General features: G+C 40.8%; 1 protein-coding gene across 6 annotated transcripts in view; it reads left to right on the top strand.

The window, feature by feature from the left end:
- LOC146309906 (trinucleotide repeat-containing gene 6A protein-like) overlaps positions 1–15,498 on the top strand; it is a 44,439-nt gene that overhangs the window by 7,488 nt on the left and 21,453 nt on the right. For 4 of the 6 annotated variants that reach the window (XM_084743474.1, XM_084743477.1, XM_084743478.1 and 1 more), the window contains exons 3-6: positions 2,087–2,185; positions 9,569–9,910; positions 11,096–11,143; positions 13,334–15,379. In XM_084743474.1, coding sequence (XP_084599600.1) covers positions 11,098–11,143; positions 13,334–15,379 — 2,092 coding nt within the window. In that variant the 5' untranslated portion in view covers positions 2,087–2,185; positions 9,569–9,910; positions 11,096–11,097. Of the gene's footprint in view, positions 1–2,086; positions 2,186–5,063; positions 5,244–9,568; positions 9,911–11,095; positions 11,144–13,333; positions 15,380–15,498 lie in introns of those variants that run through there. The other 2 variants (XM_084743476.1, XM_084743480.1) reach the window with 2 other exon arrangements.

Raw genomic sequence — 15,498 nt, 5'->3', positions numbered from 1 at the left:
GTCTTGCTGAAATAAGCAGGGATATCCATTTAAGAAAAGCATACATTGTTCCATAACCTGTATGTACCTTTCAGCATGTGCCGTCACAGATGCGATTACTATCCATGACTTGAGCACAGACACATCTTATAAAGATGTCTTATGAACATTATCAGTTCTGATCACTGCTGCTCATAGAAGCTCAGCACTGTTGGTAATATCTGCAGGTTTTTGTTTTTGTTTTTTTTTAAGTGGGGCACTGCATATTTCTCAGCATCATTGTAAATGTTAATTAAGTGATTTTCAACTGTCTAGCTTAATGATAAAATAGCCATTAAATTTAGCATAACGGTATTCAGTATTCAGGCATTCTCTGCCTGTTCCAGGTTATGTTTTTTTCCCCCCTTACATTTTGTGTTAAATTATTTTGTGAAACTGTCAAAGTCTTAGTTACTGAAGATTTTTGCATCTTCGTTCTGTAATGCAGTAAATTTTTCCAGCATGCTAAACATTTTATTGCATTTTAATGCTGACTCTTATAACAGCAACTTTTTTCTGTTGACAGTTAGAATAACAACATTTCAATATTTCTATTTGCCAATTTGCAAATATCAAACTAAATGTGCCATATGATAACACATTTAATGTTGCAGCCATGCTGTCTGAGTTGTTTCAGCATCTCTGTACGTCTGTCTGTTTATAGCTAAGGTAAGTGCTGTGCTGTAATCCCATTATCGGATTAGACTGCAGCCTGCAGCTTTCTCCTGCAGGCTAAATGGCACACCCACCGGGCCCAGAGCAGCTGAACTTAACACTCACTGAGGGAGAAGCCACGGACCGATTACAAACCAATAGGATACTAATAGGAAGAGCTTACTTCTTTTTGGGAGCCCAAAAGACTAATATTCTAATCAGCCAAGACTGTAATGAATTTTTTTAATTACAAATGTGACAATACACTAGTTTTTATATTTTGCAGCCAGATGTTTTCATTTTGTTTCATTCTGTTGCCAGGCGACTAGTGCAATACTACTAGTATTACTGTCAGTACCACCAATAAGTAATGCGAAACTGCTCTACCCCTTAACAAACTCAAAGTGTGGCCAAAGCACAGCACCATAAAAAAGTTATTACAAGTGCTGCAACTAATGATTATTTTATTATGTTTTTCAACTTAATTAATTAGACCACAGAAAATCCTGAAAATTTTCCAAAGCCCACACTGAAGTTGATTATTTTATTTGACCAGCAGTACAAATCCCAAAGACTTTTATTTGACAGTGATTATAAAATCTGAAAATCTTGACATTTTGTAATCTGGCAGTTTTACTTAATGAACTACTTAAATATTTGATTAGTAGAGCTGTTGTCTTAAATTTTTATTGTCATGACAATGGCCACTACATGTGCAGACGGTGGCTGGACAATAATTCAATTTTCCGTTGGCTGTCAGTGGCCTTTTGATACAGCAGCACTCATTTCTGTGATAAAATCAAGTGAGATGGCCGCTATCTCATATGTTCACACACAGGGTTTACATTTATGGATTTTCTATGCTCATCTTAAATATAAATCTCATACATGAAAATAAGTTCTAAAAAAAACATAATAGCTTTACTTTGTCCTTATAAGTAAATCATGTTTTCTTGAGAAATAACATGACTTTACTTATGTTATGGATTTGTGTACAACATGAATGATATCATTGTTTGCTGGAAATTCTCATCTGCTATCCTCATCTGCGTTTTGGCAACTGGCCATATGGCTATTGAATGTTCTGTTTACCATTTTTTTTACAACCACTCAAAAGGTTAACATTTTTTGGTCAGTGAGTGAAGCATATCTACCAGCCACTTGCATATTTTACCAGCATTAGGATGGTGGTAGTTTTGTGCCCTGTTTGGATAGCATTTTGCTTATCTCAGCACATCAACTTGTAACCCAAAAGTTACTGACACACCGCAGTCAGTTTAGCCCAAGCACTAGTTCATACATGTTTGTAAAGCTGCATAAGCAATGTACACTGTTGTTACTGTGCCACATAAAACACGAAATGCAACACTAGTTATAATGGGAAATAATGGTATTTCCTCCTTGGTTTCCACAGGGAACATACCCATAGAGGGAAGAACAGTGGATGGAAGAGAGAGAGAGACGGAGAGTGTGACGAGGAAGGAGGATAAGAAGATACAGGTCTGGTCAAAAGGTGAGAGAAGATGTCATGGCTTCTGTGTTGCCAGGAGCTGTGGGTCAGTTGTGTTTGTTTGTTTTTTGTCTTTGTTTTGTTGTTGGTGTTTCTTTTTGTTTGTTTTACTGTTAATTTAATTGGAGTCATTAATTTGATTTGATTTAATTAATAACTAAAAGTTGGTGAAAGGTGATGCTATTGCTCATGATACATCAAACTGTTTATATTGATTTGCAATTGCAATTATTAATGAAAAATGTACCACTAAAAATACGTGCATTTTGTATTTTCAGCAGTAAATACATTGCATAACAACCAACAATTGTTGTCTAGGTAGTAAAAGATGGATCACAATAGGGCTGCACAATTAATCGAAATATTGTTAAAATTTCAGTATGCCCAAGTGCAATATCCAAATTGCAGAACCTGCAATATTTTGATATAGGGTGATAAAAATAGTAGTGTTTTATACCATATCATGCAGGCTTAGCTATACGCTTAAAATAGTTTGACAGCCATTTGTGCTGCAGTTTTGTGTTGAGACAAGATTTTGGCAATACATGCCAGAAATTGGCACAGTATAAAATAGCAAAACACGGTCAACTGCCAGAAGACTTAAGAAAATCCACAAACTGCTTGGCTCACATCAACTCCTATTGTCTAATTTTAAACTATTTGTCCATTTCAGCTATGCAGCCTTCATGAGTTGCAAAATATTGAAATGTTTATTTTTCCAACGTTTTTTTTCTTCCTTGCATGGTCTGTGTTCTATCTGTGTTTGTCTGTCCCACTAGTGCAGTGTGCAGTGCAGCGCTGGTGTACTTTGCCATGTGACGTAGTAGCGTTTTCCATTTGAATTGCTGTTACAGTTTCCATTGAGTCCTGCTTGTACGAGCCTACTACTGTTACACCTGAAACTACTGTCATGGCTAGCATAGGCAGGAAGTCTGATAGTGTCTGCCTCTGACCTTGAGTGTGTCTTTGTTTCAGTTGCCCTCTGTGTCTCTTGCATTTATTTTCACTCCTCTCCACTGCTGTCGGCTGTCTCCCTGGTCTCACCCTCTCCCTATATTGTTAGATAAGGTGAACTATCCCAGTACAGGAGTCTCTGTAGCACCACTGTGAGCTGGTGCAGTCATTCATCGTCATGGAAGCTTTGCCCCCCCCCGATAATAGTTACACAATAACAAGAGTGTAATCATTGTTCCCCTGGAAGAATCTACGCTCAGGCGTCTTATTATAGCTAATTTCTATATGCTGAATTGCCCTGACATGTCAGCAGCTGTGTAGCATGCATCAGTTTCATTATCTTTGGTACTCAGTCAAAATGAATATGACACATATTTGTTCAATCTGTTTTTCATCGTGCATACTAGTAGTTGCAGCACCACTAATAAATTGGCACCAGTTGTGATAATTGATTAATTTTGATAGTTTTCTGTCAAAAATGCCAAAAGTGTCTGAGGGGGGCATTTTTCTGTATTTTCTGAAATTGTATAGGCCAAACAATTAATTAATTAATCAAGGAAATAACTGGCAGATCAGTTGAGATGAAAATAATTAGTACTTCCATTCTTAATTTTGTATCAGTCAGTAAAAAAATGCAAATAGATGTAACATGATCATCAGCAGGATTGAAACTGGCTGATGAAATGTCCAATAATGAAGCCATTTCCAGAAAAACAGATAATGAATTAACACTGGCTTGTTATGTGCCAAAGTAGCAGCCTACAGAAGTTCTGTAAGCTTAGAACAGTTTCACAACCATCAGTGCCGCTGTTTAGCGTAGAGACATGCATCTCCCCATATGTGATAGAAATTGCCACCATGTAAAACAACAAAGCGTGCTCATACTGGACCCTCATAACTCTCCCAGGTGACACAATTAAATCATTATCAAAGTTATTATAAATTATTTTATCGAAAAAGGAAACGTGTGGCAAAACAGCATCAAGTACTTTAGTGCTGCAGACATGCCCTGGCCTACAAATCTTATCCTCCAGATGGTACAGACCCAGGTCTGAAAGGGTCTTCACCTTAATACCAAGTATCCATAACTTAGTTTAATTTAAAAAGAAAATAAAAAACACAAACTCAAGATGCAGTACAGTCAGCAGCAGCAACAGCTTCTTTTTATTTTCTCTCTGACATGTCAAAAACTGAACTTGGGCAACAACTCCATGGCAATTCTGAGGAGACACACTGCCTCAGATAGAGAGGGTTTTTAAATCACAATTTTAGGGGGTTCAGTGGTTGATGCCATCGCCCATCAGCCCAACACTAATTTGTAGAGTACATAAAAATGCCCAAGTATACCTGGTGACAACCACTACCATTGTGGGTGTGGGTGGACAGGTGACTCTAAAGTCAAAAGTGTGACTGAATAATGTACAAACCAGCTTGTGAGTCTCAAGCAAAAACTGAAGCTTGTGCTTTTGTTTACGTTGCACTTTGAGATCAGTTTGTATGTGCGTGTGCCCCTCCAGACCACTCCCAAAGTTGGCATAATGGCGGTGGACCATGTGACAAGTGCTCTTATCTGCTTCCACACACACGCTGCACATGCAATCTCATGTACTGCACACTGTTTTGAAAGTGAGGCAGATACGTACAATGCAGTTTAACATGCGTTCCAATAAATGTTGCATCAATTTCTCAAACTTCTTAATCCTTAATGTTGATCAGGAAAGATGCAGGCAACCTTTCTATTGGTTCATAAGCGGTTTTGCATGTTTGAGAGAGAGAGAGAGACACTGGCATGTGCTTCTTGTGCTGATGTCACCTTGCTCGGACAAGCCCAGAGCAATTGGGAGTGTTTAGGAATGTAACCATGACAACAGGGTCTTCCCTAACAGGAGGCTCCTTTTCTGGTTAGTTCAGCTCCAGAGAATAGATTTGGGATGGGTTTGACTCAACAAGGAATGAATTGAGCAACATTTAAAGATTATACATAAACAATCTTTTTTTAATCTATAATGATGCACTGTATGCATAGTGTATACAGTTTCAAGAGGAAACACTGCATGTCCTCAAAATTAAGCAGTACTTTGTAAATTCCTCTTGGGGAAACTTGTCGGTGAGTATGAGGAATGTTTGACTTTGTGCTTGTGTCTGAGCTGGAGCAGATTTACGAACACAGTGCTTCAGAGGATGGAGAAACATGTCCATGTATGTGGAGTTTTTGCTCCGACGTAATTTAATGCCAGATGTGCTGTACATTCTGTCTCTTATTTCTTCACCCGCTTTTTAATACAATCCATGTGTGCATTTTATTTAACATAAAGTGCAGTGAGTGCACTAGTGCTTGAGCTTGATGTGACAGGAAATCCATTTTATACCAGGACTAACTTCTATAATCCAAATAATGTTGCATATCTGTACCTGTGTGCTTTTTATACCCATTACACCACCCACTCTTAGTGCAACCATTTTTTTTTTCATATTCAACATTGAGGCTTGTTGCTGAGGGCCTGATGTGTTTCACTGGCATGCAAATGATGTTAAAGAATATGTCAGCTTTTGGCAACAAAGCACCAAGCTTCAAATAGATTTTGCAGTTGCATAGCAACAGCAGGACACGTGAAAAGTGTGTTCAGCTAAAAGCAATGTTCAGTTGACAGTCATGGCATGTAGTGTTTTAGACAGTCAAGTCAAACAGTGCAAAGCTTGTAAAATCCATTATTTGTCCATTTGCTAACATTTGTTGTGTGAATGCACAGTGCCTCCAGTAGTTGTTCATCACTTTTTAAACTTATAACAAATTACCTAGAACAATATCAGGCCAACGAAGCTACCTCTGAACCTAAAACAAACAATGTCTCATTTTCAGTCCATGCTATTGTTGATGTTTTGATTGTATCTTTGTTGCCTTTTGAATTTATATCAATCCACCTGCTATTTAGTAGTATAGAAAGTTCTCCAAGTATTCAGGACAAATACCTTCAAATATCCATACAGATATACCTGTATTTATTACAGGATCTGTCTTGTATGGCCACACACAAAAACAGACTTTCATGTCTATTCAGATTCGGTACCTTGGTTTAGATCCACCTCTGTTATACTCCTACTCTCCAGGTTAGTTTATGTAACAGGAAAGGTAGAAAAACAATGCCAAAACACATGGTTAATTCTGTTTATCCTCTCCTCTCCTCTAGATTTGAGAATGTTGGCCCCTTTGCCTCTTTCATACTCTGTAGTTTTTTGATCTGTCTGTTAAAGTACACATTGTACTGGGTTCATGTGCTGCTGACTTCAGGAAGTTGACCTCTTTGCTTTTTATACATGTTAGAAGCTGCAGCTGCATTCCTCTCACATCAGCTTCAATGACAGGCTCCTCTGCTGCTTTGTCCCTCCTTTTTCACATTCCACTTCTCTCTTCCCTCCTCCTTACCTTGCTATCATCTGTTTTTTCCTATTCTGTTCATCACATTTCGCAGTCTCTCTCCCCATCAGCCACACTGTGTTTGTGTCTTGTCCCTATACCCCCCCCCCCCCCCCCCCCCCTTCCCCAAAACTTGCTCTGTCTGTCTGTAAGATGATAGCAGCAGTCGAGCTGCTGCCAACTCCAGGGGCCCTCATGAAAGCTGTTCTCAGATGGAAGCAGGGGGAAGGAGGAACAAATTGTACTGTATGTACTGAGCAGCGGCAAAGAACACCCTTATCCACACCACTGCTAAGTGATGTTTTGGTTTTTTGATCATTAGAAATAGTGATGTTTGTTGTGATCACTAGCTAAAAAATAAATAGGCCTTCCCTGATACTTTTGAAAATTGGGCTACTTTACAAATATAAGTTATATGTAGACACTTGAGATACAACAATCATTTTAGTTATTTAATACATAAGGTTACTTGTTTTGTCTGACAAAAAATCCATAACCCAAAGGTATTGACTTTCTATCACATAACACAAAGAAAAGAACCAAACCCTTACTTTGGGAAGCTAGATCCAGCAAATGTGAACTAATCATTAAGTTGTCATGTTTCAAGCAAAAATGTATGATTATTATTGATTAACTAATTGATTTATGGACTGATCATGTCAGCTCTTGTAGACACATGTACCCAATATTACGTACAGCCAGTGTAGATTGGGAGTTTAATTTATGGAAAATTATTTAATTTTATAAGACTTGTCAGAAAAATCATTACTTTCCCTAAAAGTGTTTACTTGAGCCATTATTGGTTGGCAGTGACGTGTCAAACATCTTTCTACATTACTTTGATTTGTACTGCCTTATAAGGATAAGTGTTTTTCCCTGCGTGGCCGCCTTGAATTAGATGCTTTGGGGTTGACAGAGGTGTTTCCATGTAGAAAGGTTGAGTCAAGATCCATGGAAGTAAACAACTCCGTTTGCTGGAAGGGGCTTGCCCTTTGAGTGCCACAGCTGCCAGAGGGAGCAGGTCAATCCCACAGTCAACGCTCTGTCTGTCGCTATGCCCTGCTTCTTCTTTTGGATTATGTGTCTTCTTTAAGATACTTTTGGATCACTTTTTTATAAGAGTATTTGTAATGATGATATCATTGTGCTGTCTGTGTTTTTTGATTGGTTCCAGAGGAAGTCTAAGCAGCTTCTGGCAGGCTTTATGTTTAGATGCTGGCAATGCGCCCAGGTTTAGCTAGTGAGTTGTGAGTTAGCAATGGTGAAGTTTGGCCTCAGTTAAGTGCATCTGGTCAGTATGTAGGCTTTTATAGCATGGGTTTCTGTTTTGTGTGCCTGAAAGAAACTGATATGATTTGCAGTAGTTGGATTAATTTGTCTTGTTTTAATAAGGTCATTCTTACTACTATAAACATGCCACTGCATTTTGAATAAAAAACTTGCAACACATGCTCCAAACTTGCAACACATACATCCTTCATTGCATCTGCACTCTTGCTCATTGTCCACACATGGATTTGTTTGCTCTCTTATCATATTGGCTAGTGAACATAGTGGTTGCTATTTGAACTGAAGGTTTAAAAATAGACCTGTGTACTGCTGCAGCAGGCAGAGAGAGTGACCACACTTGTTAACCTGCACTAAGAAAGGTCAGGAGACACGCACACACACTTTTCTTCTTGCTGTCAAATACACTGGTCCACTTTTACTGAAGGATGTCTGTGTCCTCCTCTCTGTCGATTCGTGCCTTTGCCCTCTTATTGTTTTATGACTCGCACTGTCTCTTGCTGTCTTTGTTTCTTCTTTTTCTCTGCTGTAGGATAAGAGGTTTTGCTTGCCATGGTGTCCTAGGGCAATGCTGCCAGCTTTAAGCTTGTTGTATAACCCTAATCTAGTCTAACCCTTACACATTCATCCCCCCTCAAGAAGAGAAGGTGTGCAGGGTGGTCAGTCTCCCTCTCACTTCTCCTTCATGCTACTTTTCTAGTAGTCAACTCATGTACTTGTCTCACACTCCAGTGTGCCAGAGGCAGGCACAAGGAGAAATGTGAATAATAAGTCTTCTTAAACCATAGAAAGAGAACAGAGGGAATGGATAAAACCTCGTTCATTGAGTCAAAAAGGCTCCCAATTAATTTTCATAACATCATTGAATTGGCATCTATAGCTGAACTGTAGCTTCCAGCGGGGCAGAACTGCACCTCTTCTAAAATGTAACTGTGCATCAAGGGAAAGTAAATCCCCATCAGATCTAGGGATAAAACCATTACCAGTTCCATGATTGACTGTGATTATATTACAAAAGATTAGTATTGCTGTTCAAATATTAATTATCATTAAAAGCGTGTTTGATTATTGCAGTTATGATTGTCAGCCATCAACCAAAGTTAGCGACAGTCTCCTGACGCAGGCACAGCATACAATCTGGGTTTGTTTTGTATCAATGAAAATACTGACATCACAAAGGACATGATGTCATTTCAAGTCATTGAGAGGTTTTAATTATACATTTGGGGAAATTATTTCAGTATGTTTATCAGTACTTATTGACCATTTTAACACATTACTGTGATTATACCAGTAACTGTGGTCATTTTAGTCACTAGTACTTGTAGGACTAGTTTTTGTAGCACTACTTTTTGAGAAAAAATAAATGAAAGAGGAGTCAGAATTGTTCTTTGTTTTTGTCGTAATACTGATGTCACCTAGATTTGGTTTGAATACTAAATAATCCATCTTTGCTCACTACATCTGAGCCTTTCTTACCCTCAGGTCTACATAAACTTAAGGTCATATGAACTTATTTTTAAGTTACAGAATGTTAACCTATCAGTAATCTTATTGGTATAGCAGGTAATTATCAGTTATCATGCATCCCTGCTAGACAGAATCTCACTCCAGACCTCTTAGTGATGATTATGGCTCTTGTCTTTTTGATAATAGATATGCAATGTCAATGTTATCAATAATTAACAACCTTTCTCCCCTCTTTTGTCTCTTTCTGTCTTTCTCTGCAGTGCCAGAGTGTACCAAGTCAAGGCAGAGTCCTAAAACTAAACCACACCCCCCCTTCCCCCTCCCCACACATACACCTACACACCCACATACATACATACATACATATACACACAAAAGCTCACACATACAGTCCTCAGCAATGCCAAGGGGGCCTGATCAGCCTGCTGCCCGCTCTGACAAGCCCTGCCTCTTCACCTCAGACCCTTGAGGCTGTGCCCTCTGAGCTTTGACCTTTGACCTCCCCTTTGTCGAGCTGGGAACCAGAGGTCACCTGTTCTCCACTCAACCCGGGGACGCCCTCCTGCCCAGCCAGGAGCCACATCCACAAGCCCCACTCACAGGTAGGTTATGACAAGAAAGAAAAGGTACAGGCAAACAGTAGATTACATTAAACCGAATCCATCCGTATCCTCAAACTCATACAGGGACCTGAGCCTACACTATGACACTGACTGCAAATAATCACATTTTTGGATAAGCAAGGGAACAAATATGCAGTTATGTTTAAATGCCAATAAATGTTAAAATGTGTTTTCTTGCTCGTAGTTTCTGATTCATTTCTACTTATACCTCTTATCCCGCATAGTTTGGAATGAATATATCTAGTCAGAAAAAAGTAATTTGTTTCCAGTTTGCAAATGACTGGAATAAATTCAGTGTGGCTGCTGCTCTAAATGGCACCCTAAACATGATTGATAATTTGTGGCCTTTTCATTGAAATTGTGTGATTTAAAAAAATGCTTTAAAAATTAAATGATTTAAAAAACAGTTTTGAATTTACTGAGGTTCTTGAAATATGAACAAATTCATGTCACTCTAAATCAGGGATCTCAAACTCAAACTCTTGACTTGGGGCCACTGATGGTATTGTCATCTCATAGGGGGGCTATTTCAGTGTTCAAGTACTGCAAGAAAGTGCAATATTTCTGAAAATTTCCTTTTTTTATCTCCACTACTCACATATGTAACGGCAGTTTCTATACATTTTATAATTAGCCGTGCATTGGACACAAACTCTGGTTCTGTCTGTGCTTTCATCAAATGCAGAATTGTGTTTTTATTTCAACTGTATATGAAGGAGCAGTTTATAAAACAACTAGAAGAAATTATTAAGTAAAATAAAATTATTTTTAACCACAAAAAACAAAAAAACAAACGATTTGTGATTGTGCAGTCATACTGTTGTGCTTAAAAAGAAAAACCATAACTGGGAATATGAACCAAATTCAGCTCAGTATAAAGTACTTATAATTTCATTTAACTTATGACTTGTATATTAAAACCTGCATAACCAATAGTTACTACTAACTTAGGTTAACCAATTAGCAGGGTCTGTCCACTAATGCTCTTCTACTTGCAAGCCCTTCTAACTCTAACACTCGTATTTACTGTTCTGTTTGCTTGATTCTCGTTGAATATCCTGTCTGTCCTAACCATTTCTTGCATCTCCTCACTGTTTGTTTTCTGGCTGTATCTCTAACTCCTCCTTAAGTCTGTTTGACAGTCTTTCCTCTCTCTGTTTCCAGGCATGGCTCCCATACGGGATTCCGTCAGCCACTCCCCTAATCAAACAGGTGACTACACATTGCCTTCTTCCTTCCCCGTTCCTCTGCATTTCATTCTTCCTCCCAATATCTTACTTTGGCTCGCTGCTTTTGTGATCAACAGACTAGATAGACCTGGTCTGACCTGACCTTGACAGATGATGCATTTTATTCATGACATATCGGTAAAACGGAGGAAGAGATAAATGAGTGAATGAGAAAGTTGTGTCTGAGGAGTGTCAGAGGGTGGAAGAGGAGACCTGGCAAGCAAACATGATTGCCACGGAGAGCTGGCAACCAGTTTATGTGAAAGAGACTGTCAGAGTGAGAATGACCCAGAGATGGACAACCAGTCAGCCAAGAGCCCTATAGTTGGTTTTCGTAGATAGCTGATGAAGAAACCAGAAAAAAAGGAGTAAATGGTAGACTGACTGAAAGAATATGGCACATGACTTGTCAAATAAAGATGGTATTCAAATAATAAATCGGTGCTGAGATGCTGTGTGCTACCTGAGAGCTGATTCTCTGGGCAGGTTGTCCACTGTATCTTCATAGGGCAAGAATGGGAAATAATTCAACTGCGTGGTTCCATCTTTGGGATGTTTGCTCACAAATCAAAACCTTATTATTTAACTTCAAAGGTCCAGCACAGTTCCATTTTTCCTTCTGGTTTATGAACAAACAAACCTTTAGCAACACAACAGATATGAAAGAAGGTCTGTCCTTTCATACTTCACTTTAAAATCTATTTAGCTCTTGCACTGTCTCAAAAAACTTCCAAAAAAAATCTGTCAAAAAACAAATTAGGGCTGCAACTAACGCTTATTTTCACTGCAGATTAGTTTGGTCTCTAAAATGTCAGAAAATTATAAAAATGTCTGTCATTGTTTTTCAGAGCCTGAGATTACATCCTCAAATGTCCTATTTTGTCCACCACCCAAAGAGATTCAATTTACTGTCATAGAGGATTCAAGAAACCACAAACATTCACCTTTTAGAAGCTGAAATCAGAGAATTTAGACATTTCAAAAAACAAGACTCAAACATGTTAAGCGATGATCAAAATAGCTATGGGTTAATTTAATAATCATTGCAGCTCTACAAAAAACTGAAAGGTTTGAATATTTTGTCAACTAAAATGTGCATCATACCTTACATTCATGGCTCAGCTCATTTTCCACCAAAAACTCTCAGAGGAATTAATAGAACTGAATAGTTGTGGCTCCAGACAGATTTTTGTTTTGGACCAAAAATGGCTCTTTTTAGTAGTATAAGTTGCTGACTCCTGCTCCATTTGGATGAACTAAATTTAATCAACTTTTGGTAACCTTAGTGAATCTTGTCAACATTTTTTAGAGGTTCTTTTACAATCAAGCCCTGCTTTAACATTAAAACACTTTTATAGTGAGCAAGTACCTTAATGCATTGACGTTAGCTTACCACAGGAAATGAATGGGGGCTCCTACTGCAAGAATACTGTTTGAGTGACAAACTGCTGCCAAATGCCGATAAATAGGGCAGTCATACACGAAGGGTTGCTGTTGCTTGTAAATTTAGGCACTCTCCATTGCCACTAAAGGAGAGTGTGCATAATGGCCATGAATACTGAATGTCAGATCAGAATCGGTCTTTGTAGTCTAATTTTAAGGACATGCCAGGTCTGAATACAGATGATCTCTGACAGTTTTCATATATTTGGAAAAAAAAATCAAGGTTTAAACCGAGTCTGAATCTTTTCAGTTGCCACCACCTCTTCTCCTTTGCCACCTCACTCCCTCCATCCTCCCACCCTCCCTCCCTCCCTCTTTTCACACTCAATAGCCATCTCCCCTATGCCCTCCATCTCTCCTCTCCTGCTGATGGTCGTCCTCCGCTTCCCTGAATCCTAGTTTATAGCTTTGGCATGCTTTTGGGTCCTGCTGTGGTGACAAAATGGTGGCAGCTGTGTCCAGGCTCGGGCCTGGCACAGATCACTTCCAGAACAGTTGGGTACCTAAAGGTTGGAGGGAATAGAAAAATATAAAAGCGACTGTGAATGAGGGTAATTTAAACCGCATCTGTTGTTTTATTTATTGTAGTCCATCACTCTCATATTTTCTTGATGAAGATGAAACAGCACCTTTACTCAACATTGATTAAAATGTACTATGTGTTTTTTTTTTTAAAACAGAACCTCTGATCTAATAGTATTTTCTACCATGTCCACTCTTCTCTCCCAAGGTCTGGAGCATCCTGGCTTGGACTCGCAGTATGAGCCTTCCCCCTGGTCCTCTGGCTCTCCCTGCAGCAGTGACAGCAACAGCAACTGGGGCAAAGTCCTAGTGGACGGAAGCACTGACAAACCCAACAACCCTTCTTCAACTAACTCTTCCGTCTGGCCTCCCTCCTCCTCTTCATTCTCTTGCTCCTCGTCTTCTTCCTCCTCTGGCTGTGGGTCAGGATCAGACCCTGAGTTGGCATCAGAATGCATGGACGCAGACTCTAGCTCCTCGATCGGCTCAGAGAAAAACCTCGCCGCTGTGACTACAGTGATGATGATGTCAGCAAATGCTTCTTCCTCTGTGTCTTCTATGGCTTCTTCCCCCTCTTCCTCTATGGTGACTTCTGCCATGATGGTCGGTGTTTCGGTGAACGGAGACGGCAATGGCAACAGTCGTCAGGTAATCGGTGGAGGGCTGGGAACCATCGGCGGTGCAAATAATGGAAATAATAACATCACCGGGCCCTCCCACTACTCCGTGGCTGGGTCCAGCAGTATTGGCAGCAATAACATGGGTAACCACAACAACAAGCCCGTCAATAACAGTGGTGTATGGGGCACCCAGTCAGGCAGCAACATGATCACCACCGGCGGAAGCACCCCCTGCATCAATGGAGGGTTGAACCCAAACTCTTTAAACCCAAATGCCAACCACGGTGCCTGGCCGCAGAATCCAACCCCAAGCCCAGTGTCCCAGGGCCAACGGCCTCCGCAGGCTCAGGGGATGAGTTCCAAACTGGGTCTAGCTCCCCAACAGGGCTCCATGCTGGGCTGGGGGAGCATGGCAGCTCCAAACAACAGCAGTATGATGGAAGACGCTGAGGTGAATAATGGTACAGCAAGCAGCAAGGTGTTAGGAAGCAGCAACAGTGGAAATGGTGGCCTACAGCCTACCAACCTTAACACTGAATCCAATGGACCAAATAACACTATTATGATAAATACTACTACTACTACTACTAATGCCACAATGACCTCTAGTCCACCAAACTCTACCGCCTCACCCCAACTCAGTGGGGATTGTTCCTGGGGCTCTATTGCAGGAGGGAATGGGGGTCCGCTGGCCAATGGAAACCCCTCATCAGCCCCCCAGCACCCCCAAGGAGAGCTGGGGGGTTCTGGGGCCTTCGGTACGCCTTGGGGCGCAACTACCTACCCTGGAGACAAGGGCCACCCAAATGCAGACACTGTGAACCCCCAAAACCCTGCCTTAATGCAGGCTGGGAACCCCCAAATCTCCTCTACTGCTGCTTACAAGAGTAATAATAACCACAATAACACTGGGGCCCCACGCTGGGACCAGGGGCCCACCAATAACCCAAACCAGCCCCAGAGTAACCTGTCCTGGGGTATGGGCGCAAATCAGATCCCAGGCTCTGCAGGCCAAACACCAGGAAATGGCAACCAAACCACGATGGGCCCTCCAGCAGGGATACCTCGTCCCTGGGGGAGCAGCGCATCGTCTACTTCCTCGTCCTCATCGTCCTCTTCCACGTCTAACAACAAGATGTCAAATGGAGAGTGGGGGGGGTCGACAACTCCTGGTAACAACCATTCAGATGCTGGAAGTCATAAAGGAAGCTCTGCCAACAATGGCTGGAAGAGCCTGGAGGATGACGCCATGGGCATGGGAGGCGGAGGGGGAGGAGGGGGAAGCCATGGCTTAGGGAGTGTCACTGGAGGCTGGGGGCGCTCCGGAGGAAGTGAGGGAAGTGGAGAAAGCTCCGGAGGCCGATCCAGTTCAGACCGAGACAGCAGCCAGACAAAAGCTGGAAACCGCAGAAAAGGTAACCCCCATGCTTTACCAGTACTGCCGAGTGTGGATCCAAGGGTTCTTTCCAACACTGGATGGGGACAAACGCCCATACGGCAGAACACCGCCTGGGATGTCACTTCTCCTTCTACCAGTCAACAACAGGGCTCCAGAGGGGATGAAAGAAAGCATAGCAGTGGAGGCTCCGGCTGGGGCACAGCAACACCGGCAGCTCCCTCCCAGACCTCTGGAGGTAGGTCTTTGATGTATTAGATGTTAATGTAAACTCAATTGAGTTAATCAAAAAAAACTCATCCAGAACAAAAATGTCTGTTGCAGAAAAGAAAAATAAATGAAAAACTGATCTCCTTC

The sequence above is a fragment of the Lutjanus erythropterus genome, chromosome 19 (assembly GCF_056507025.1).
Source record: "Lutjanus erythropterus isolate fLutEry1 chromosome 19, fLutEry1.hap2, whole genome shotgun sequence".
Lineage (NCBI taxonomy): Eukaryota > Metazoa > Chordata > Actinopteri > Lutjaniformes > Lutjanidae > Lutjanus > Lutjanus erythropterus.
Note: the sequence above shows the minus strand (reverse complement) of the source record. Positions and strands in the feature narration are given on the sequence as shown.